This window comes from Gracilinanus agilis, chromosome 6 (assembly GCF_016433145.1).
Source record: "Gracilinanus agilis isolate LMUSP501 chromosome 6, AgileGrace, whole genome shotgun sequence".
Lineage (NCBI taxonomy): Eukaryota > Metazoa > Chordata > Mammalia > Didelphimorphia > Didelphidae > Gracilinanus > Gracilinanus agilis.
Genome location: NC_058135.1, coordinates 79,809,905 through 79,836,751, shown reverse-complemented (window position 1 = coordinate 79,836,751; position 26,847 = coordinate 79,809,905). Strand labels below are relative to the sequence as shown.

Genomic DNA, 26,847 nt, shown 5'->3' with positions numbered 1-26,847 from the left:
TGTATAATGATTATAGAACTAACTCTAGCCCACCAGTCAGAAAGAGAGATAGAGAATTTTGGAAGGAGCCTGTTGGTTACCCTAAAGAAAGATTTCTCCTCCCTGGTGCATCACATTCCATAGAAAAATGGCAAGTGTACCATGTGAGAGAAAGATGTTTTTTTTGGTGGGGAGTGGAGGGGGTGGGGGGGAAGACTGTATCCCAGAGGAAAAATCTAAATAAAATTTCTTGTTGGAGTCATGTCTCCACCCCCACCCCATTTCTCTGTATTTTTTCCCCTCTGTTGTAATTTCTGCTCTTTATTTTTTCCTGCCTTACTTCATGCGTTATTTCTAGATTTTGTTTTAATTTTTCCCCATTTTCTCCTTCCCTTTTCTCTCTCCTGAATTTCTTCCATTTGGATCAATCACCTAGGCAAAGTGACATTTACTAATAGAAGATATCTCAGCTAGGTCCAAATCCCAAATCAGCTCAATCATTTAATACAAACTGAATGAACAGTCACTTCACTCAGGCAGTAAATTAATTAAATAGAAAAAGAAGGAAAAAATCGAGTCAAAATACTTGTTGCAGTGAATTGACTGGGTGATATAGTCAAAATAGCTGAACTTGGTATGTGCCCTGGCATAGCCTTGGGCCCAGAACATCAGAAACCAAGCACAGAGTGGGAAGTATTTAGAGCATGGGAAATTTGTGTTCTGTTCCTCATTTCAGGCTAAAATGTCAGTAATATTTAAGGTGAAAGCATCTATCTAGGGCCCGAGTTATTCAATTCACATTATCCAAATTGCTAAGAATTCTTTCCTTCAATTTGTGTGTAGTATAAAGCTCCAGTGTTTCCTCTTCCTGGGGGCTAGCATGATGTCTTGCACATTAAAGGCCTTTAATAATTATTTGTTGAAATGATTTGAATCATACATCAAAACCTTCATTTTTACTTTGGTGCTGAAGCTAATTCGGTACTGGATTACTTACATTCAGTTCCAGTATTTATATATGAAAATATAATTCAGTGGCCTTTTTTCTCTCTGCAATCCTGTTTGTTTCCATTAATATTATCACTTAACAATATTAGAAATGGAAGAACAGAAAGAGTTTGGTTATCACTCCTGATTTTCAATTTTAAACATTCATTGAATTCTGAATCATTGGAAATGATCACTGAATCACTGAAACAATCAGTTCCCAGACCCCAGCTTTTTCTTTGTGTTTTGAAGATACAACCCACGACATCAGAATATTGTAGGAAAATATATATTGGAAGATCTCTTAAGCCACTGAAAATTTTTAGAGGGACATGTTTGTTTGTTTTTAATTCTGAGCGAAAACATTTTAATTTTCTGAACTACCAAGACAGGACTTAAGCTCAGAAGATAAATGGAAGACATATGTTAGCCTTAGCACACAATGTGAAAAAAATTTAGCAAAATAATTATAAACTGCATTTCTTCCTGTGGATGGGAAGATGAAATGTGATTTGTTATTATTCCAGTGTCTGTTGGATATGAATATGAATCTTGTTTGGACCTAACTCTGTGGGAAAAGAGAACTGCCATTTTGCAAGGCTATGAATTGGATGCATCCAATATGGGAGGTTGGACACTAGACAAACATCATGTGCTGGATGTTCAGAATGGTAAGAGATTTTCTGTCACTGGTAAAACAGAAAGAAAAAAAATCAAGAGGATTTTTTTTTTCAAAGATTGCAAGTTCCTTTATCATACTGATGACAGGAGAAAGTAGGTCATGTTTGGATTTTTGAAGAATGTTGCTTTTCTACCTTATTTATCTCCAAGATTACATAAAGATTTTCAAATCTTAGGGTGACAATACTCATTTTATTCTTCTAAGGCTTTGAATTTTCCTTTGGTATGGGCATTTCTTCTATCAATGCATACTGAATCCTTTCAAAGGTTTAATAATGAATTATCATGTTAGAAAAAAGATTAATCTCAAGATGACCAACCTGTAGTGATGAGCCTCTCTAAATTTAGCAAGTATGGTTGTCCTTTATCCACAGACTCAAAATCTATCAGTAGACCCAAACTAAAAGACATTCAGCCTTTTAATTTATCTGGCATAGCCTTTTAAAAATCTAAAAGCCATGCCGACCTGAGACAACATCTGGCACATGGTAGAGTAAAATTAAATAATCTCTAAGGGCCCTTCTAATTTTAAAGTATATGATTTTGATGACAGATTAAATTTAGACCTTAATCTGAAATTTCAAGAAGTGGGAGGTTAGTGTGATGGTTTTATCTAGCTTTATTGACGCTCAGTGTTCCAGTAGATCATCAAGTAGAGATGTTTCTCATGAATTCAGACATCAAGTCAAATGGGAGAACTAGACCATAACAAAAAATATTTACAAACTTGACAGAAAAAAATTATTTGAAAAGATGAGTCAACTTTAATACACAAGGTGAATTGATTGTGACTTTAAATTATATCCAGGAGTCGAGTTTGACAAGTAGTGACTTTTCAAAGTGATGTGTGTCTAATTGAATAAACAAAATGATTTGTGGCCATGACAAAGTGGATGAGCTATGGAAATTTCAGGAGCAGAAAGAGGCCAAAATGTAGGCAGTGACAGGTGCTTGTGTGAGCACCCTGAAACATGGAAATAAATATTCTAATGCTTATCCTTCCATTCTGTCGTAACGGAGGAGTGTCGAGAAGGGCCAATCTTTCAAAGTAATAGTTGAATAAATCAGGTGCATTGAGCAGTGTGCTGACTTGTCAGAATTCTGCCGATAAACATTATAGAAATAAGCTCTTTTTGCAAAATTGGAGCTCCATGATGGTTGAAAATTATGTAACCAAAAGAAGAAGGATTTTAGGCGTTATTAATGTATTCTTTTTGTGTCCTGGGCAATGTTATTTTTCTGCAGCCTTAGATATTTTTACTTGAAATCTGAATGTCTGTTTTAACCTTCTTGATGCCTTTAAAAACAAACAAACTACTTTCCATCTTAGAATCAATACTAAGTATTGGTGCCAAGGCAGAGGAACAATAAGGGCTAAGCAGTTGGGGTTAAGTGCTCAGGGTCACCAAGCTAGGAAGTGTCTGAGGCCATATTTGAATGCAGGACCTCCTGGCTCATCCTTCTTGATTTCTTAATGTAAATAAGAGATCATTTAAAAACAATCCTCATCTAAAAAGTTCTAAGTGAAAAAGGTGGAATGTAATTTTTTTCTGTTCTCTTAGTAACTCTAAAATTACTCTAGGCAGGGATGAGGGGTAGGCAGAGAAGGAGCAACAATATCGCAGTGTTTTCATGAGTATTTTCTTAGAGTTTGATTGTATTAACAGTGAATCGGCAAAGAAACATAATCATTAGCTGAAAGAGCAGCTTTGAAATTTGGTCTAGTTAATCAATAAAATACACATAACTGGAAAGCATTAAGCAGCAGGTAGTTTACTCAAATTGTAGCACCCTGAGATTTGGGCAAATGCACCCACCAATAACAACTAATCACTGACGGACACACTGTGACTAAGTCATTAATTGTTAGCAGAGGTCCACAGAGTATGGCTCAGTGGCCAAATCTAGCCCATTGACCGGTTTTGTACAGCCCGATGTCATCCGACCAGATTTAGTACTCGGGACACAGTTTGCTGTGACCTCTCATTCACAGAACACAAATACAGTTTAAAAATCTAAACTTTAAAAGAGTTTCCAAGTATGAAAAATGTAGGATTATGTATTGAGATTTTTTTCTTTATATTTTTTAAAGACCATAGTTGTCGTATCACATTGTCTTCACAGTTATTTAATCTATCCAAATCTCAGTTTTCTCCCCTGTAAAATAAGAATAATGATGTTTTTCCTCTCCTTATCTGAATTATTTTGAGGAAAGCAACTTGTAAATCTTATAAATATGTGCTAGTATACTAGTAGTCATAGTAGTAGTAGTAGTAGTAGTAGTAGTAGTAGTAGTAGTAGTAGTAGTAGTAGTAGTAGTAGTAGTAATTACTCTTGTTGTCAGTTGGGTTTTCTTGGCAAGATACTAGAGGGGTTTGCCATTTCCTTCTCCAGTTTATTTTACAGATGAGGAAACTGAGGCAAACAGAATTAAGTGACTTGCTTAGGGTCACACAGTCAGTAAGTGTCTAAAGCTATATTTGAACTCAGATCCTCCTGACTCCAAGCCTGTACCACCCAGATGCCCAGTCGTAATTACTAGTACTACTGTGAATTTCATTTTCACACCTTAAAACAGAAATTAGTTTAAAGAGTGGGCTGGCCTTCCATAACACTCTCCCTTTAATATTTCCTGTGTTCATTTTGAATATCTACTTGTACATATGGACATCTCACCAAATGTAAACTTTTAACAGGAAAAGTAAAATATTTTCAAATACTTTGAAAACATTTTTAACAGCCTGAAAAGTAGCCAAGTCTGGATTCAAATTTCATCTTTCATCCTTACTCCCTGGGTCACCTCAGCAAGCCCTTTAACATCCTTGGACCTCAGTTTCCTCAGCTCTAAAACAATGGGGCTGCACTAAATGCTCTCTGAAATCTTTCCCAGCTCTATGATCTTATTTAGATTTTTTGCTCCAATTTTCTTTAAAATGGGCAGCTACCTAGAGTACGGGGCTTTATATAAAAAAAGCCAGTGAAGACCTAAGTTCAAATATATCTTCTGACACGTGTCCTCTGGGCAAGTCACTAAATCTGTTTGCCTTCGTTTTCCTCAGCTGTAAAAATGAGAAGAATAGGAGCTACTTCCCAAGATTATTGTGAGAATTAAATGAGAGAATAATTGTAAAGCGCTTAGCACAGTGCATGGCAAATAGGAAACACTATATAATAAGTGTTAGCTTTTAGTAGTATTATAAATCCATAAAGAAAAAAGAAATAATCTCTTATGTCTATATCAATTTGTACTTCTCCATGGGTAAATATTTAAAATTCTCCTAAAAAAATAAACAATCAATAGAATCTGGTCTCTCCGGTTAATAAGATTCATTTTGATTATCAGCAAATTATAATTTTTGATAGGTAAATCTATATTATATATATAAAAATTGAAAATATCAAATATTGATGAAATAAATATGAAAATATAAATATATTCGTGCCATTTACTGCTTGATACTTTTAACTACCAAAAATATTTTTGCTGTGAACTGCTTTAATTTTAAATTAAACATTTCCCCATCTAAATCTAAGATGCATTGGATGGTAGCTGGTGGAAGATGAGTATTATTAAAGCTATAATTTTTCCAGGAATTTCTTTTTAATAAAAGGGGGAAAAAATCAATGTGTCTGCCCGACAGGTATACTCTACAAGGGAAATGGGGAGAATCAGTTCATTTCTCAACAACCCCCAGTAGTCAGCAGTATCATGGGCAATGGACGAAGGCGCAGCATATCATGCCCGAGTTGCAATGGTCAAGCAGATGGCAACAAGCTCCTGGCCCCGGCCGCTTTGGCTTGTGGGATTGACGGCAGCCTGTATGTAGGGGATTTCAACTACGTTCGGCGGATATTTCCTTCTGGGAATGTAACTAGTGTTCTGGAACTCAGGTATGTATGTCTTTCCTTAATTTGGGGATGGGTGAAATGCCACCACCGTGTAATGAATTCAAACTTTTTTGACATTTTAATACAAAAGGGAAACAAACAAAAAATAAAAAGTTGAGTCTAAGTTACTAACCTATTTATCCAGACAGATCTTCCAAGTGTTGAAATTACTCCCTAGGAATGTCAGGTCCTTCGTGAGGGTCAGGAAAAGGCTAGTCTTAAGTATATTCATTCTGTCAGGCCATTAATGTGGTTTACCAGGACTTTGCTGAATGGTCCCTTAACGGACCAATATAAAAATTCCTCATTGGCTCCATTGAGCAACTAGCACACCGAGGGGATATGGCTGAGTGTTTATAATCACTTTAATTTCCTTCAGAACAACCCGGTGATATAGGTTGATAGATACCGTTACCCTCGTTTCACAAGTGATGAAATGGAGGAGGGAACTCTTTAAGGGAGCTACCTTAGATGGTAAGACAAGGCAGGGAGAGAAGCAGGAAGCTCCGTCACAGAGCTTCCAAGCTTTGCTTTAATCCACTTAATACAGAGTTATTATCAAAACTTTTCTTGGTCAATGTAAGAAGGACTCCAGAATATTCTAACAGAATCAATGTCTTGCTTTGCCAGTCGCCCTATGAGATTCACTTCTAGTCTTATTTCTGCTATATTAACAATATTCTGTTAAAAAATGAAAATATCTGTGTTCTACTCATTCTTTAACTTCTTTATTGACTTTCTCTAACTGAACTTTTTTTTTTACCTTTTCTTTATCTGCTCCTCCCAAGAAATAAAGATTTTAGACATAGGTAAGCATATTATTTAAAGGTGATTTTCTGTTTTCAGTGCCCATTTGACATCTTAAGCATTCATTCTGAAATCAGTTCTTTTTTTTCTAGTAGTTTATTATTTGAGAAGAGACCTAATTTCAGAAAAATGATGGAACGTGTATGAAAGTAAACATTTTCCTTTTGTCTATTCCAAATGTTAATGGTAAAAAATGACTGATGCTTGTTCCTGGCCATATCTTTTTTTTTTTTTTGAAAGAGTCTTATTTGGGCTGTGTCTCTGGGAATGGCTTAGCAGGAAATAAACTTGAAGAGGTACCAGGGGTACCAGGGGCAGAGAGTAAGTGGGGCTGGGAAAAGATTAGAACCACTTAAGGCCTTTCAGGAAAGTTCCTGCTCATCTTTCAACATGTTTGTTTTTCAAACAAAACCACTGGGGCTGTCAGTTGTTGACATTCCCACCCGGCTTTATCTTGAATTACCTCTCTGCTTCCATATAGTCAATAAGAAGAGGGCAGTGGAGGTTTGGGAACCAGAGAACACCATCTAGTTTGGAAACATTTCCCTGCCATTGACCCAGCCGCTGACTCAGAGCTGGCACAGGCAGAGGGGATGGCAAGAGCCCAATATAGTGTTATTTGGTTGTGTACAAGCAGAAGGAATCAAGAAGTGCACTTTCCACTCAAACCTGAGATTTATTTCTATTAAGATGTCAATAAACCGATGTGAAACCTCAAATGATAGCACAATGCATTGTTGGGAAAGAAAGTTCTGAAGAGTCATGGGGAATCGGTAATTCTGCTGATAGGTTCTATTTGTTCACTTGATTTTTTATTTGAGGCAAAACCATTTGACTTTTTCCAAACAAAATGCCTTCTTGCTGTTCCCAGAACTCAGCATTCTGCCTTGTGCTATTGCTGGGCTGTCTGTCCCCTCCGCCTGAGCTGCGCTCTCCCATCTCACCTGGAATCCCTGGCTCCCTCCAAGGCAGGAATTCTTATGTTTGTCTTTCACGCATAGCAGACAGATGGAGCAGTGGACAGAGGGCAGAACTTGTAGTCAAGAAGACCTAAGTTTGAAACCTTAAGACTCAAGACATTTAACTAGCTGTGAGATCACTGGCAAGTTACTTAATCTTTCTTGGCCTCAATTTTCTCATCTGTAAAATGGAAACAATAATAATCTGATAGGGTTGTCGTGAGGTAAACGTAGGGTCCTTCGTAAACCTATAGCTAGCTAGTTCTAGAAATTTGTTGAATCAAATTGACAGCATTAGCAACTAGTCAAAGTAAGATGTTTGCAAAGAAATAGCCTATGAGAAATTGATGTTTTCAGGCATTCATTTATCCTTTAGGCTGATGACTTTTTCTTTGTGTTTTGAAGACAGATGCCTTTTACATCCCCATTTTTATAATAATACAGACAGATAAAGAAATCTGAAGATCCACCTCAATTTTCTCATTTGTAAAATGGAAACAATAATAGCTCTATCTGATGGGATTGTTGTGAGGTGCAATGAGATGAATGCAGGGTCCTTCGTAAACCTATAGCTAGCTAGTTCTAGAAATTTGTTGAATCAAATTGACATCATCAGCAACTAGTCAAAGTAAGATGTTTGCAAAGAAATAGGATGTGAGAAATTGATGTTTTCAGGCATTCATTTGTCCTATAGGCTGATGACATTTTCTTTGTGTTTTGAAGATAGATGCCTTTTAAATCCCCATTTTTACAATAATACAGACAGATAAAGAAATCTGAAGATCTATTTTCCGTAAGCCTTTTATTTAAACATTCTTCCTTTTGGCCCCAATGATTCCTGCAGATTAAGTTAGTATTCAAATATAAGTATCACAAGAGAAATCTCTGCATAAAAAGCTTGTTTATATATTATATTTATTTCCAAACCCCAATTATTGACTCAGTTAAGAAAGTATTCCCAATTACAAAGCTCAAGAAAAATAGAATAATTTTGAGAGGCCTTTGGCATTGATTATCAGGGGTCTGACTTATAGTTTATATTTTCTTTATTCCCAAAGGAGCTTATACTTGAGTTATCACGTAGTAATTTCCCTAAATAGTAAGATATATGAAGAGGGAAGAAGTTCTCAGGCTAGAGGTTCAAGGTGAGGGAAAGTCTTGGAAACCATTCATTCACATAAACGTCATAAGAATCCTAGGATGGTAGATTTAAAGCTAGAAAGGGACTAGCATTCATCAAGAGAGGCATGTAGGGGCAGCTAGGTGGTTCAATGGATAGAGACTCAAGCTTGGAGACTAGAGGTCCTAGGTTCAAATTTTACCTTACACACTTTCTAGCTCTATGACTATGAACAAGTCACTTAACCCCCATTGCCTAGCCCTTACCACTCTTCTGCCTTGAAAAAAAATACTTAGTATTGATTCTAAGATGGAAGGTAAAGGTTTAAAGAAAAAAGAGGTGGGGGGGGGGGATGTGGTACAGTAGATGAGTAGTGCACTGGAATCCAAGGACCTGGGTTTCTAACTCCAGCTTTGCCACAAAATGACTATGTGAAATTGGGGTTTGGAAACTGAGATTGGAAAATCAATCAGGACAGATCTATTAAGTACCTGCTATGTGCCAGGCTCTCTACTGGCTGTTGGGAATAGGTCTGTGCCCTCGGGGAACTTCCAGTCTAGGAATGACAGAAGCCACATATATCTAAGCATATCTCTTTGTGCATCTCCAAAAAGATAGAAGATAACTGGGAAGGGAGGAGCCTCTTCTAGGTTGGGGCATCAAGAAAGGCTTCATGTAAAAGGTGGCACTTGATCTAAGAAATAGAGCTGAAGAGGGAGGCCCAGAGATAAGAGATAAGTCTATTAGGAAGGCAAGCTTGGCTGGACTGTAGTATATGTAAAAAAAAAAAAAAAAAGTAACAGGTAATAAAACTGGAAAGGTGGGATGACTTCAGGTTGTGAGAGTCTTTAGATGGAAAACCCTGGAATTTATATTTGATCCTATAAGTAATAAGGAGTTCCTGCAGTTTACTGAGTCACTTAACCTCTTCAGGCCTCTGAATGAAGAACTTAGATTACATCAGTGTTGTTAAATTCAAATAGAAAGTGATCCCTACTGCCAGCACATTGACTCAGAGAACCACAAATTAACATTACCTATGTTGAACTCTATTTTTATTTTATTTTGTTAAACATTATTTAATTATATATTAATCTGGCTTCTGACTATACTTGGGAGTTTTTCAGCCCAAATGCCACTAATTTGACACTGAACTAGACTGCCCTTTCCACTTGCAAATCTATTATTCTATTCGATCAGGGTCATAGGAGTCATTAAGTAGCAGAATCAAGATGAAAAGATAGATCCTCTGACCCTAAATCCTGAGCCCTTTCTACTACACCATGTTGCCTTGGGAATGGATGGGATTATCATAGAAGAAGCAGGAACTCCAAGTTCTAGTCCTTTTGTCTCTCATGAGTTGATGACTTGGGTCTCTTTATCTCCTTTGCTCTCAGTTTTCTCACTTTTAAGATGGAATTGTTTTGAAATTGCCTCAAGGGCCCATTCAAATCTGTCTACCTAAGAAGGTTAAGTAGAGTCTGTTGGGGAATACATTCTTTAATGGATCTGGAAAAGGAAGAAAAGCCAAGAAAAAGAGGGCGATCATAGTATCAAATGTGGCAGAGAGGTCAAAGAATGTGAAGATGAAGGGGGCAAAAAAAACATTGGAGGTCATGGGTGTCACTTGAGAGAGGAGTTTCTGTTGAGTGATAAGAATGGAATCCAGATGGCAAGCAGTTAAAGAATAGTAGAGAGGAAGCAGAGGCAATAGTTATGAATTCCTTTCTTCTAACTGGGAAGACGTGACGATGACTTTAATGGGTAGCAAGGTTGAGAAAGGGGTGCTGATTGCTCTGGTTATTGTTTTAAAGCAGAGAGGAGACTAAGACATTTATGAACGGAGGAGAAAGAACCTGTAGAGAGAGAATTTTGTTAAACATATACAAAAGGGAATAGTGAAATCAAATGTTCACAAGAAGCTGGAGGGAAAGGAATGGGTACAAATGAAGTGAGTATTCATGGAAAGGAGGAAGGCCATTTTATTTTCTGAAACAGAAGGTAGAGCAGAGAAATTCTGACTTTCAACAATGGAAGTTGGGAGCTTCAACTCAAACTTGATCTCAGTGAAGCAATAATATGAGAAAAAAAGTAGAGATAAAATTAAGGTTCTCAAAGAGAGTCAAAAAGAGTTGAAACAGTTTGGGAATTCCATCAGGAATTGATAAGAGGTGATTAAAAGAATTACTGGGTAGCACTGAGGACCCAAAACAGATTAGCTCCCAAAAATTTTTCACTGGAATCAACCAATTTAGGATTTGTAAATCCTAAAAAAAAAAAAAAGAAAAGAAAAAGTGTGCAGCTTATAAGTGCCAGTTCATTCATTTATATTCATTGATGACTTTCTCTAATAATTTGAGGCCACCTAGAAGCAGGTGAAGGCAGATGCTTGGCATTACCTAAAATTAGGGACTAGCAAAGATAATAGGGCACCATGATGCAATGGAAAGACCATTTGCTTTAGATTAATAAGACAATAGGTTTAGAAGCAGAGGGTACCCCAGGGGTTCATGACTTAAGCCTTCTTCCCTTTACAGATCTGAAAACTGAAGGACCATTACAGTTGAGTAACTTTCCCAGAGACACATTAGCTAGTAGGTATCAAGTAGGATTCATACCTCAGACTTCTTGACTCTATCTACTGCGCCTCCACTTTTTCCCAGGTCTTGGGTTCTTACCTTGCCATGTTACTGTCTGTGTGAGCTCAACCTCTTTATGAGTCCATTCACCTTTCTTGGCCTCCATGACCTCATCTATGAGATAAGGAGCTATATTCTCTCTAAATCCATACTGTGATCCTAAGATAGAAGGTTAAAGGGTTTGGGGGATAGATGGAGGAAACTGGTGGAGCTGTGAAGTGACAGACTTTAGAAGTCTAGACTTATTAGGGAAGCCTATGAAGGTAGAACAGGGAGGAAGAACAGCAAACAGAGAGAGAACCCACAATTCCACTGGGGAAGAATGGCAGCTAGGTTGCTCCAAGCAAGCATGACCTAAGTAAACCATGCTACCTAAAATATCTTGGGCCAAAAATGTCCCCCAGGCATTTCTCCTGCAGCTCCCTGTTGATTTAGGAAAAAAGTCAGCTCATTCTCAGGCCCTGTCACCATTACCTGAAATGTCCACATAAACCTTGTCTCGCTGAACTCGTGCTGCTCCCAAAGGAGCGGTGCTGTCCCTGTGGCCTTGTTTGATTAGCAGCTGAGGCAGAAAGGAGGTTAGATTCTGAACCAGAAAGGACCTGGAATCCACCAGCCCAACCCTGTCATATTACAGTTGATGAACCTGGGTCCCAAAGACCAGATGATTTGGTTGATGTAGCCCAGAGTAATAATAAGCATGTGAGGTGGAATTTTAATCCCAGATCCTCTGATTCCAAAGTCAATGGCCCTTCCATCGAACTAGGTGGCCTTTCTTGGTTTGGGTGTGGGGAAGGAGAGTTACACTGGCTGGGTACCCACACAGGGACTCACTATAAAAAGACTGGGTATGACACAGAGAATCCTGGGATGAATAAAGCAGGGAGGAAGATGAAGAAGATGAAGATGAATGGGTGTATCATCAGGTCTCAGTTAAAATGGGTAGGTAGTCTTCTCACAGATTGCCTGGGTCTCAGAATAGTATGTGTATGAGGTCAGATTTGAACTTGGGTCTTCCTGACTCCAAATTCCATCTATCTCCCTATTGGGCCACTTAAAAGGGTCCCAGATTTAGATCCTATGATCTAGAAGAGTTAGCAGCATCCATCTTAGTCTAACCACCTTGTTTCACTAAAAAGACTCAGAAGAGGGTTGAATAGCTTCAAGATCATCAAGGCAGGAAGTATCACAGGCTTGATTTAATCCCAGGTTATCTGATTACAAATCAATATGGGACTCACTGAAGATGATGTCTATAAACAAGAGCTAACCTAGTGAAACTGAGAGATTGGGATGAGACTGAAGTCAAGGAGATAAGCTGATTATGAAGGGATTTAAATGCCCCACAGTAACTCAGCTTTAACTGTTGAGACCCTGTGCTGAGCTGATAGCAGTGGGAATGTAAAGGATCATAAAATCACAGAGAAACAGATTTAGATCTGGGAGGGATCTCAGAGTCTGTTGAATCCAACACCTCCATTGTACAGATGAAGAAACTGAGGCTGAAGTTAAATGACTTGCTTAGGCTCACATAGCTAGTAAAAGTACCTGAGGCAAGGTTGGAACCCAAAGACTGATGTAAGAAATATTTGGAAGGAAGGATGGGCAAAACTTGGTCAGTCCTGGGAAAAGAAAGTCAAATCAAGTGTTTTATCAGAGTAACACGGGCAAATGACAAAATCAGGAGAGTTGTTAGATAACTAGATAAAAATTAACTGAAGGCATCAGCTTATAGTTCATATAAGCTTTATTCATAAATAGGATTTGTCTGCCCTGTCCTTCACCCATCCACTTCCTTCTGTCTGTTGGTCTGAGCTGGTGACTGTGGCTATTTCTGTGTTTTCCCTTTCAGGCCTCAAATATAGGTTTTTTGAGGATTAGGAGCAAGGAATAGAAAGGAAAAGCAATCCATGAAGGAGTGCATGAACTGTGCTCCATTTAGCTCTAAATTCCTAAACACTACAATTCGTGATAGGATTTTTCAAACTATACAACTATATATATATATATATATATATATGTGTATATATATATATATATATATATATATATATATATATATATATATATATAAAATATGTGTGTGTGTGAGCCTGTTGCCTTCTATAGTGCCCTGGTTTGTGCTCATTCGTTTGACAAACATCTATTAAATCTAAAGCCTCACCAGTTTGTACTAATTCACCCCTTCAACAAAACATTAAGCAATAGGCTGTAAATAAACAATCCTTGCCCTCAAGGAACTCACAGACTATTTGGGAGACAACATGCACTTACTATGTAAGAGCAAGATATGTACAGGATAAACGGGAGATAACCATTGGAGAGAAGACACTAGCATTATGGGGGGATTAGGAAAGGCTTCTTCTAGGGGGGTGGAAATTTAACTGGCACTAGGAAGGCAGGGAAGCCCAAAGATAGAGAAGAGAAGACAGACCATTCCTAGCCTGGGAGAGAGTCAGTAAAGAGGCCTCGAGTCAAGAGATGGACTACCTTTTCTGAAGAACGGTTTTAAGGAGTCTAGTGTCACTGGAAGGAAGAATTTGGGGAGATGAGTCATGTATGAGGAGACTAGAAAGGCACAGGAGGCTGCTAGTTTATAGAGGACTTTGAATGCCAGGCAGAGGGTTTTCTATTTGATCCTAGAGGTGATAAGGACCCATTGGAGTTTATTAAACGGGGCAGGAAGGGGAGGTGAGAAATTACCCAGTCAGATCTTCATTTTAGGGTAACTTTGACAGCTGAGTAGAGAATTGTTTGGAGAGGGGAGGGATCTATGGCAGAGAGACCAACCAGCGGGTAGTCCCTGAGGTGAAGAGGACCTGCACCAGGGTGGTAGCAGCGTCCCAGGAGAGAGGAGGTGTCTATGAGAGACGTTATGAAAGTTGAATCATGGAGAAAGAGTGAGAAATTGAGGGTGACATCCAGGTGGCAAGCCCAAGTGACTGCGAGGATGATGGTGCTCTCAATAGTAACAGGAAAGTTAGGAAGAGGGAAAAGATGGGGTCAACGATAATAATAAGTTCAATTTAACATGTTTATGGGACATCTAGTTTGAGATGTGCAGTTGTTGGAAATTAGTAGCAGGGAAATTAGGGCTGGAAAAGTAGATTTGGGAATTGTCAGTATAGAAATGATCAGTGAATCTTAGAAGCTGATGAGATCACCAAATGAAAGAGCAGAGAGGGAATAGGACCCAGGATAGAACCTTTTTAAAAAATCTTTAGCATTTTATTTAACTGTTAATATCAAAAAACTGTACCTCAAATGAGCAAAGATAAGCAGACTACAAAGTAAGCATTGCCAGATAAGGCACATGTAAAAATCTAAACACATTATCCTGGGTAAGACAGTATTACATATATTTGGTAAATACATGTATTTATATGTACATATACATATAATTTGGTACATATAATTTTTATTATTTTATTATGTTTATTATATTATATATTATACATTTATTACATTGTTATATAATATATTTCATATATAATTTGTTATATATTTGGTATGCACTTTTAAACAAAAGTAATTAGGACCCAGTTGAAGATTCACTAAAGAAAACTGAAACATTTTCAGACAAGTAGGAAAAGAACCAGGAGAGAGCAGTGTTATGAAAACGTAGAAAGAAGGGGGTATCAAGGAGAAACAAGGTGCCCGACAGTGTCAGAAGCCTCAGACAGATCAAGAAGGATGAGAACTGAGAAAAAAGGCATTAAAAATGGTCATTAAAAATTATATGGCAACTTTGTGGGGCAGGGGCTTAGTGGATTCAGAGCCAGATCTAGAGGTGGGAAGGCCTGGGTTCAAATCTGATGTCAGATGTGTCCTAGCTGTATGACCCTGGCCAAGTCACCTAACCCCCATTGCCTAGCCCATAACTCTTCTGAGAACCAATAGATAGTATTGATTCTAAGATGGAAGTATTAAAGGAGTTTCAATTAAATGATGAGATCAGAAGCCAGACTGCAGAGATTTAAGAAGAGTGAGAAAAAAGGAAGTGGAGGCACAAGTTATAAAGGGCCTTCTCAAGGAGTTTATCCACAAAAGAAAGGAAATATATGGGACAGTAGAGAGGATGGATGGAGTGCGTGAAAGTTTTTTGAGGATTGAGGAGTTACAGACATGTTTATAGGGAAAAAGGAAGAACCAGTAGAAAGGGAAAGTTTGAAGATAAGCATGAGAGTAGAAATGACCGCTGCAGTTATATGTGGAAGAAGACAGATTGGAATTGGAAATTTTTTAAGGATTTTTTTTTCTGACATCAATCCTTGCAACCTCTATTCTTTGCCCTTGATTCTTTCATCTGGGTCCAGAGATCAAGTGAGAATGATAAAGGGGCCCATCTACTGGGGAAAAATGGGATAGAATTGGTCACTTTTGCATTTAGAGAGATTTGTTTTTTAATATATCAGATTACAAGGGAAAACCATTTTCAAGGACCCCAAGCTAAGAACCCCTGCTCTAGATTTTTTTAATATTCCATGGAGACCAGTATAGCAAATGGACCATCCATCAATTATCCCTCACTCCTACATAATGGGCTCATCTCCTTCTCTGGCCATTTATCTTTCAGATGGGCAAGGCACTGGTGTAGTGAATAGAACATTAGATTTGGAGTCAGAAAGAACTGACACAATGGGGGGAAACTGGCTCTGTAAACAGATAACCTGGATTCAAAAGCCAACCTGGGAAAGTCCCAACCTCCCATGGGCTCAGTGACCTTAGTTATAAATGGAAATTGATGCTCACTAAGACCCTTTCCAGCTCTAGATCTCTGACCTATGATCCAGATTCAAATCCTATCTCAGGCATGACCCTGACCAAGTCATTTCTCATCTTCACTTTCTTCAACTATAAAATGAGGACGTTATGTATGATTCATGCAGAATTTGTAGATTCGTGCAGTTCTGAATCTGTGATCATAAGAATCCTTCCCATGGCTCTCGCGTAATTCTTTGGTTTTAAATTTTTACAATTTTGAAATAGCCCCAAAAGACTCACTATCCTTTTGTTCCCAACATAAAAGGACCATTTTAGCATGCCAATGATTCTGATCTTGGTTGTTCATGTGACAAAGGAAATGGCTGAGGCTTTGCTTCACAGATCTTATCTAAGTCATTGTGGAGCATGTTTAGAAAGATCAGTCTTGGGCAGAGGACTGCTGTCCAGCATCTGCCCAAATACATCAACACTTCCATGCATCTTCTGTCTCATCAATGTGGGTAGTCCTTCCACAGACACAAGTCACAGTCCACTCATGCTTACCCCTTCTGCATCATTCACGTCCATGTTCTTCCATAACTTCACCAGCAAGCAGGGGTTCTTACCTTTTTGTGGGTGTGTCGTGTTCCATGCCTTTTGCAGCCTAGAGAAGCCTAGGAGCCCCTTCTCCGAATAATTTTTAAATGCATAAAATGCCTACAATTCCAAAGGAACCCAATTATGTTGAGCTAAGAGAGCCATTTTTTCTCCTTCAGTTTAAAAGAACCCCTGAAATCTATCCACAGATTCTCAGGTTAAGAACTTCCATAGAAGAACCACCCAACATGATGAGGATTCTCTTTCTCTTGTCATCATAAAGATGCTAATGGAGCATACAAGCTGACCACCATAGGTGCTTAGATCAAAGTATACAGAGCCAGAGCTGGAGGGAGATTGAGGCCATCTAGTTCAATCCCCTTACTTTACAGAAAAGGAAACCGTGTCCCAAAAAATGGTTAAGTGATGTCCCCGTTTTCACACAGGTACTTAGTAAGTGCAAGGCTCTCTGCACTGGCCCACACTTCCTACTTATCTCTCACTTTTATCATATGATAAATATGATCTTTTATTTCTTTGCTCATACATTTCTTTGAAGATATTATTTATTTTACTTCTCCATCTGTCCACATAATAATATTTGGCCTCCCTGGTTAGAAGAGGTTTATATAAAAGCAGGGCTTTAATTGAAAAGAGATGTGTATGGAGTCTTGAAAGGACACTCATATCCTCTGAGGAAAACCTGCAGGCTTTGAATGAAATTTCTGCTTTTGGAGGGTCTGAATGAGATGCCTCCAAATGAATGAGTGAATGAATGAAAGGACATTGATTAAGGACTTAGTGGATGCCAAATACTATGCAAAATCCTAAATATAAAAGGAAAAAACAAGCAACATAGTTCCCATCCTCATGGAGCTCACATTCTATTAGGCAAATATGATGCATATAGAGGAATGGTAACTAAAGAGTAATGTTCTAGACAGGGAAGCCCTAGGAATGTTGGCAGGAGTCATATTACAATTGATTAGCACATTCTTTCCAGGATGTGATATAAAGGATTACAGGTTCTGTTCTAAAGTATTACCACAATAAATTCAGTAACACTCAGAAATTCTTGCTAATGAGAAATCTCTGCTCTCTGTCAGTTAATTGGCTATATGGGTAGTTAGTTAGCCTTGCACTAAGGAAAACCATGGATGGTCTATTGCACTAACAAAACTGGCGAGACAGGTCCCAAATGGAAGCTGTTCTCATAAGAAAGAGGCCTTTGAAGGCTGTGAATGATTCAACACCATCCATATTATCACAATAAAAGTCAATCAAGCATCTGAGAAAGCAACTACTAAGTGCCAGGCAATTGTTGAAGGTGCTGGGCACACAAATACGGTGAATAAAACAGTCCTTTCTCTCGAGAAGCTTAGAGTCTAATCACCTGAAGGGAAAGCATAACTGATGATGTCAGTAGAACCTTGAGAGTCATCGTATGGGGCAAGAATGCTTTGGTCACAGTAGAATGGAGATGGGCTACTTAGCAGGGGCGGAACCAGAGTCCCTTCCCAAATGTAGACACATGGTCTCCATTCCCCCAGTACAACTTTTCTAAGTCAAGTCTAATTGAATTTGAAGATGCCAACCTGCAGTAGGAGGAGGAGTATCCTCACCTGAGAAGTTCTTATACTAATGAACTCAGGGATCCATTCCTTCTCCTATTTGAATCTATTTTAAGATTTACAAAGTATGTTAGAGCATTCTCTCATTTGTTCCTTACAACAGCCCTGTGCGGTGGGTATAATAACTATTTCATCTCCTCTTGGCAGATGAGGGAGGAAATGAGTCTCAGATTAGGTGACTTACCCATGATCATAGAGCTAATAAGTATAGAAGGTGGGTCTTCTACTCTAAGCCCTATCCCATTCCCTTGCCTCGTAGTCGTGTCCTTCATACAGAGCCATCCAGTGAAAGATGTGTTTCTGCCTTCAAAAAACCTACAGTCCACCCAAAGGGAAGAAATGCAAAGAAGTACATTTAAATCAAAGTGACAGGCAGATATAAAATATATTCAGAACCAGCTGGAGCTCTAGAGAGTAAGAAAGCTGCAGAGGAGGAGATGGGAAAACTAGACAGATTAATTCAATGGTTATCAAGTACCCAAAATGGGATTAGGTTGTAATTCTCGACCTCTAAAAGGCCAATTTTGTTCATATTGGATCATAAAAAAATCTATGTTAAACTGTTTTGCAACATCTTAGTAATATCTTAAAGCAGCTTCTCCATTCATTATAGATGAAGAAACTTGTCACGTTAGCAAGCATAATGTCTTGGTGCATTTCAGTTTTTCTGAATAGGAAGACACAATAAGCCCTGAACATGGTAATATAAAGCATAATATATTAGCTAAATCATATCATGTAACCTAGTCACTCTAATAGTTATAGGCTTAGAGATCCAGAGGTGAAATGGGTCTCAGAGGCTATCTAGTCCAACCCCCTCGTCTTATAGATAAAGGAACTGAGGCTCAGGAAAGTTAAATGACTTGTCCAAGATCACACAGTTAGTAAGTGGCAGGATCAGAATTTGAACCCAAGACTTCTGACTCACAGCAAGCATTCTTTTTATTTTTTTATTTTTTTTTAAACCCTGACCTTCCATCTTGGAGTCAATACTGTGTATTGGCTCCAAGGCAGAAGAGTGGTAAGGGCTAGGCAATGGGGGTCAAGTGACTTGCCCAGGGTCACACAGCTGGGAAGTGTCTGAGGCCAGATTTGAACCGAAGACCTCCTGTCTCTAGGCCTGGCTCTCAATCCACTGAGCTACCCAGTTGCCCCCACAGCAAGCATTCTTAATTACTCTTCAAATTTCTGTGCCTCCCTGCCCTTTCCATTCTCTGTGTGTGTCTATCTCTCTCGCTGTCTTTCTCCCTCACCACACACACACACACACACACAGTCCTCCCCTCTATCTAATAATCCTGTCATTACATAATCATTCAGAACTGCCCTGCTCTGGTCTTCTCAGTCCTATAAAAATCTTGAAGGTTGGAAAGAAGAGAATGGGAGTCACAAGAAAGCAGCCAGCTCTCTCCATCAGTTTAGCCCATATCGTTCTGTGCTATAAGCACGACTTCCACACCCCTATTTTAAGGGGCAGAGCTCTGCTCTCCAAAGTGCTGAGAGAACCTCCCTATAATTTTTCATCTCCTCCCGTCCTTCCCTCTGCTCACTGCCAGCTGAAAGAAACAAGGGATAAACCTAACCTGCTTTAGGGCTAAAATGACTGTGGAAATAATAGACATTGGAGGTCTTAAGGAAAAGTAACATCATGGGGAAATATCGCCTTCCCTTTTAAAAGATGATGAGAAAACCACGATGCCGTTATAATAATTACATCGAATCAACTAGCAAGAATAAAATGAGATAATACGTGAAAAGCACTTGGCAGACATTAAAGTGCTATATAAATGCTCGCTATCATCATACAGCTGATTTTATGTTATGTGTTTAAATGTGAATGTAAATATAGATGACTTTCCTTAGGTACTGTTAAACAAGAAAGGCAGGGAAACATGAATGAATATCTGATCAATACATACAGTTAATTTTTTAAATGGGATCTTAAATTCCATTAATTCATTGAACAGAATTCCGAAGGACGGGACGGTTAGTATTTGTAAAGAGGATTTATCCAAAGAGCCATCCCACTCGTGTCATCCTCTGTTTATAACTCATTCACGTGGGGCTTTGCAAGCAGCAGTACGTGGAACGTGTTACATTAGCGCTATTTTAGATTTATAAAACGTGAGGAACTACATTATGAGAACAGATGTTTGTTTCTCTCTGAGATTCTCAGATCCACTTTAGAGTACAATTTGCAAACATCAGAAATGAAACCGCCTGATATGGCATTCAGGCTCCGTGCATTAGGCGGCCAGCTGAGATTGCCTCCTGCTCTTCCATGACCTCATTTCGGCTCTTAACACTATAAATCAGGTCAAAAATTGTAACTGCAGCAGGTTCTGTTTCTGGATTATGATATAGCAGCCAAGGAGGGCATGATGCTACGTTGTCTCTCCTGTCATAGGAGAGAAGAGGCTAATTCCCCGTGACGAGGCGCCGCTGAAGTAGTGCCCCCTTATGCCTTTCTAGAGTTTATAAAGGTGTACCGATGCTGAGAGTACAGCTACAGGGCATTAGAGTCATTCTGTGTTCAGCTACGAAAACTCTTTGTCTTACACATCAAAAGATAACATAAAAAGATGCATGTTACTGAACTATTAAATGGATCGTGGAATGATGGGATTTTGAGTTGAAGGGGACCTTGCAAATCATCCAGTCCAACCCCACTTGTTTTATGGATAAGGCAATAGAAAGCCAGAGAAATCAATCGACTTGCCCACTTAGGGGCATTTAATAAAAAGAGGCAAAGCATCGTTAAGATGGATAACAGTTTCCAGATTATTTTGAAACATGCTACTCTCTTTCTAATTTTTTGCTGGTTTCTAGCCAGTCTTCTAGAATCTAATTTTTAAAAACTATTTTCTCTATATTCAGACTGACTTCACTCATGTTTAAATATGTGATCCCCTTTTGCAGCAGCAACCCAGCTCATAGATACTACCTTGCCACGGATCCAGTAACAGGAGATTTGTACGTTTCCGACACAAACACCCGCAGAATTTATCGCCCAAAGTCCCTCACTGGTGCAAAAGACCTCACCAAAAATGCTGAAGTGGTGGCCGGGACAGGAGAGCAGTGCCTCCCGTTTGATGAAGCAAGATGTGGTGATGGGGGCAAGGCTGTGGAGGCTACGCTCATGAGTCCCAAAGGTAGAGCCTTGGAGGACTTTTCTTTCTTTCTTTTTTAAAATAGAACAGGGAAGGAAATCCAATTATTGCTTGATTGTCTTAAATGCTGAATCTGACCTTTTGCCCAGAGCTGTGTTGAGAAAAGGCGATTTCCAAATCTAGGGTTTTTAAAAGCCATTTAGCGTGAAACTGTGAGAAGCCCAAGTTGATTTTACAGTAAATATTGGGTTTTTGGTCTCTTTGATATCATGCCATTTCTTTTTCAGCTATCCAAAGAATAAAAGTAAATACTCTGTTATTCAGGAGAAATCCTGTTAAGAGGAACTTAAGGGGGTGTCCAAATTCTTCATTATATTGAAGTCATCTTTGTAACTGATGAAGTCTGGCCCTGCTTAAAAATCTCCCCAAAGCAGCCCTATTAGCACTCATCCAGTTAAGAATTATTGGGCTTTTTCTTTGTGTATCACAGGAAAAATACTTGGCACATGGGATTTCTGGAGGTGACAGGGGCTAACAGCCTGCAGGAGAAACTTTCTATCAATCATGCGAGACTTGATTTGCTCTTTGCTACTTAATACAGTATTTCATGATAGCAAGTGACTATTGTATGAACAAGGACTTAGAGGGTGGGGGGGAAGTGTTTGTTGTAGTGAATTATTCATAGCAGCAGATTTTATCCCCAAAAGGTCAACAAAGGACTAGCTTGAGCTTGAATCTATTTTTGTTAGAGCCAATAGGGTATGAAAAAAGTTTTCTGTGGCAGGATTAAACCCAGTCCTACAAATTTGATGTTACTATTTTGTAATTCAGACATATTGATCATCTTTAGCTGTAGTAAATATAAGACTGATCTCAGAGTCAAGAAATGTGGGTTCAAATACCACCTCTGACCCATAGCTCAACTATTTCCATTATATCTTTAGTATATTCTGCATTATGTGCAATACCAATAATGATATTGAACTCTGAATATATTTAAATTCCTCACACATACTTGCTAACTTTGTATAATTCTTCACCAGTTGAATACTGGTTAAATCGTAGCACGTGATCAAAAGTCAGTGTTTTTGTTTTGTCATTTCTTAACTTTTCACTTCTCTGGGATACAGGGATGGCAATTGACAAGAATGGATTAATCTACTTTGTCGATGGAACCATGATCAGAAAAGTAGATCAAAATGGAATAATATCAACTCTCCTGGGCTCTAATGATCTGACTTCAGCCAGACCTCTGACATGCGATACCAGCATGCACATCAGCCAGGTAATTTAGAAATTAAACTCAATGGCCAAGTTTTATCTTATTTTTAACTCTACTAGATAAAGAGCATCCAACAGTTCATATCACGTGTCACACGTGGCAGTCTTCAGGACAAACTTCTAAGAGTCTCTATTTAAATATCCTTAAGAGATCATTTTTTTAAACTCTTCCTTCTCTCACAATCCTACTCATAATGGACTCGGCATAGCACAGAACTATTATCTTAGTAAGACATGATGGAGCATTTGCAATAAAATTTCAGTAGAGTTTATTTTTTTCTTTTTTCTTAAAAATGAACCCAACTGCTTTTGTCTCTTAATCTGTTATGGTGAATGACTTAGATCTTCCAGGAGTATGGAAAGCCCACTATTAGTCCCACCGGACTTTTACTTAGAATTGGGAGCTCTACTATTGCCCTGATTGAAAACACAATAGAACACTAATGTATTCATAACCTCCAAAGTACCGGGATTTAGTGCTTATTACTGCTATCAGGATGCAAACCAGGGATAGATGGGCTCATATCCCACCATTATCTACTGACTCACTACATATAGGCTAATTTGCTATTTGTGTATAGCTCTAATGCATCTTTCTGTGAGGTGTATTTTTAAGTAAAATGTTATTTCCTCCATCTGTCTTCACACGAGACCTTTAAGCTTATTTTACTGTGGCTATTGAAAAAGCAATTTTAACAGAGTTCATCAAACGGAGGTTAATTTCACTGAACAGTTTAATTTCATTTAATGCCGGTAAATTAATGGCAGTGAAGTAACGGGCTAACCAAACAATTTCCCTTTTTTTATTAAGGTGCGACTGGAATGGCCCACTGACTTGGCCATTAACCCTATGGATAACTCCATTTATGTCCTGGATAATAACGTCGTTTTACAGATCACTGAAAACCGTCAGGTCCGCATTGCTGCTGGGCGGCCAATGCACTGTCAGGTCCCCGGAGTGGAGTACTCTGTAGGGAAGCACGCGGTTCAGACAACCCTGGAATCGGCCACGGCCATCGCCGTGTCCTATAGTGGGGTCCTGTACATCACCGAAACGGATGAGAAGAAGATTAACCGCATCAGGCAGGTCACGACAGATGGGGAGATCTCATTGGTGGCTGGAATCCCCTCAGAATGTGACTGCAAAAATGACGCCAACTGCGACTGCTATCAGAGTGGCGACGGCTACGCCAAGGATGCGAAACTCAACGCTCCTTCCTCGCTGGCCGCGTCTCCAGACGGCACGCTGTACATTGCAGACCTCGGGAACATTCGCATCCGGGCTGTGTCGAAGAACAAACCTTTACTGAACTCCATGAATTTTTACGAAGTCGCCTCGCCGACCGACCAAGAGCTTTATATCTTTGACATCAATGGCACTCACCAGTACACCATGAGCCTCGTCACTGGCGACTACCTCTACAATTTCAGCTACAGTAACGATAATGATATCACCGCCGTAACCGACAGCAACGGCAACACGCTGAGGATCAGGCGGGATCCCAACCGGATGCCCGTCAGGGTGGTGTCCCCCGACAACCAAGTCATATGGTTGACCATAGGGACCAACGGATGTCTGAAAAGCATGACTGCCCAAGGGCTGGAACTAGTTTTATTCACTTACCACGGCAACAGTGGTCTCCTGGCCACCAAAAGTGACGAGACTGGTTGGACTACTTTTTTTGAGTGAGTATAAAAGAATAAGATTCTATCTTGTTGTACAAACTACCGTGAAGTTTTGCAAAAATCATTTTTTAAAGGTTAAGGTATTAAGATTTTCTTTCATATAGCAGTCTTCAGAAAAATTAAAAAAAAAAAAACCAACATGGCATCATCAACCTCTCCAAAAACACATGACAGATAAACCTTGCTTTGGGCATAGACACAACACACATTTGCATTTATGCATTTGATTAAAACATAGCAATGCTGGCATCCAGTGTGAAAACATATTCTGAGAATTCTGATCAATCAGGCGCCTCTGTATGTTTTTAGTCCTTCTAAGTTTTGTTTTGTTTTTTTTTATCTTCAATTATTTATTATCAATGGGCAAATCACTTAACTTTTCAGAGAGGACAGGCAACTCTCAGACTACAGATTTCAAAACAGTTGCCAAGCTGCATTGGTAGAGGCTGTTTCTCATGTGAATAAAATCACAGTCCCAGACCAAACATACATGTATAAGGCAAACTACAGATTGGAGGGAAGTGTAACATCCATGATTCTGTGAGGGGTTCAAGTTGCATCACAGAATTCCATAGTGCCCCGCTATGGAATTCTGTGATGCAGCTTGAGCCCCTCACAGAATCATGGATGTTACAGTAAGGAGCAAATCAGGAAATAATCCATGAACAAGCATCTAAGAAGCACCTTCCTACTTGTGTGTCAAGCACTGCCCTAGGCACTGGGGATACAAAGATGATAATTAAAAGTCTGTGTTCTCCAGGAGATTATACTCTATCATGATATGCGTGATAAACACATGAAAGTATAATGTATATGTAAAATGTACATAGACACACGGATATATATGTATATATACACATACACACAGAGCAATTTATAAGTTATGTATATACACACAGCAATTTACAAGTTAACAATAAAGACCTCGTGCTAGAGAGATCTAGGTAGCACAGTGGGGATAGAGTGCCAGTCCTGGAGTCAGAAGGATCTGAGTTCAAATATGGCCTTGGACACTTGCTAGCTATGTGACCCTGGGCAAGTCACTTAATCCCAATTGTCAGCTGCACTTCCTCTTAGAATTGATACTAAGACAGAGGGAGAGGGAGAGAGAAGGGGTGAGGGAGGGAGAGAGAGAAACAGAGAGATACAGAGAGTCAGAGAGAGAGAGAGAGAGAGATTGAGAGAGAGAGAGAGATTGAGAGAGACACACACACAAAGAGAGAGAGAGAGAGAGAGAGAGAGAGAGAGAGGGAGGGAGGGAGGGAGGGAGGGAGGAAACAGAGAGAAGGAGAGGGAGAGAGAGAGAAAGGGAGGGAGAGCTGGCAAACTCATGCTAGATATGAGCTACAAAGAAATCTAGGGATCCAAGACACAGGGGAATTACTTTTCAATTCAATTCAACAAGCATTTGTTATGTAACCAAGAAAGCATTGGTGTGTAACTCTCCAGCTTGGAAGTTATGCTGAATACCCTGAAAAATAAGTAGCTAGTAGCACATCCAATATGGCTGTTTAAACAGTAAATTCCCCTGAAGTCAATGAGAACCCTCAGTGAAATTAACTGTGGTCTGTTTTAAAACCCCTGAGCTTTGCAATGAATATGCACATAAAATCAAGTGGACTGATTGCTTATTTGAATAACTTTGCAGGGGTCACACTGGAGAATTAAATGCACACAGACAGCATATTGGCAGAGATAGAGTAGGCTTTGAATTAAATGTAAAGATTCCTAACTTTGACTTCATATTATATGCTGAAACAAAAATATTTTCCATGAGAACATAGGTCTGAAATTGTAATGGAAGTCAGTGGTAATATGCTTTAATCTAGAAACGTTTGGGTTGCATATCACCTTTTCCAGAATCTGTAAAGTAGAATCAACCACGTAACTTGAATTACTTCTCCTTTTGCCACAAGTTCCGTTTTAATAAAATTAATGTGACCCCGCAGCAAAATTTTCTAAAAGGGATAAATCTTTTTCAGTAGAATGACATTAAAATTCTGTTCTTAACATTCCCTTTCTTCATTTTAGAATCGCAATAGGTGGGGAATAAATTGGAAGTTAATGGAAGGCGCTTCCTTTGCACAGTTTTTCAAAGTCATAGCAGGTTCTAATGCCAAACAGGCAAAAAAAGAAAAAAAAGGTATAGAAGAATGTGTTCCAATCAGATGAACATAGGTAGGAGAGCTACTCTGATTACTAGATATTCAGGGAATGATGGCAGCATGGATGAGATTTCAGTTTAGTTTAAAACAGGGCAGAAATGCTGAGGTAAATTGCTAATACATCTGAAGAACCAAAGCCTTCTCTGTGGACGAGGTCCAGATGTGTCTTTGTTAACTGGGTTCTATATTACAAAATGACAGTCCTCTAATAGCAGACACATGTTTTGTTTTTTGCCTTTGTATCTCCAGCCCCTCCCATCATGTCTGGCACATAGTAGGAGCTTAATAAATGCTCATTGACTCAGACTGGTATTGAACCAATACTTTCCAACAGATTAAATGGTTCGCATCCACCTGCAATGGAATTTTCAGTATTTGAAGGCATCAAAGAAAGGGTAGTATTCTGTTGTATATTATAATACAGTATGGCGGGCAAATCAGTTGGGGTTTTTTTAAAGAGTAAGGCATCAATTAACTATATCTTTCTGATGGGAAAGAGCAACAATTATTTTTTTTTTGCCGGCTTCGGAAATTTTTATTTCATTAATTAATTTAGAATATTTTTCCATGGTTACAAGATTCATGTTCTTTCCCTCCCCTCCTCCCACCCCCC

At 38.9% G+C, this 26,847-nt stretch overlaps 1 protein-coding gene across 1 annotated transcript in view; it reads left to right on the top strand.

Annotated features, from left to right (window-relative positions):
- TENM3 (teneurin transmembrane protein 3) overlaps positions 1–26,847 on the top strand; it is a 598,624-nt gene that overhangs the window by 508,412 nt on the left and 63,365 nt on the right. Inside the window, exons 17-21 of the mRNA XM_044682283.1 lie at positions 1,494–1,637; positions 5,289–5,538; positions 20,912–21,144; positions 22,233–22,387; positions 23,195–24,069. Of these exons, the coding sequence (XP_044538218.1) occupies positions 1,494–1,637; positions 5,289–5,538; positions 20,912–21,144; positions 22,233–22,387; positions 23,195–24,069 (1,657 nt within the window). The remainder of the gene's footprint in view (positions 1–1,493; positions 1,638–5,288; positions 5,539–20,911; positions 21,145–22,232; positions 22,388–23,194; positions 24,070–26,847) is intronic.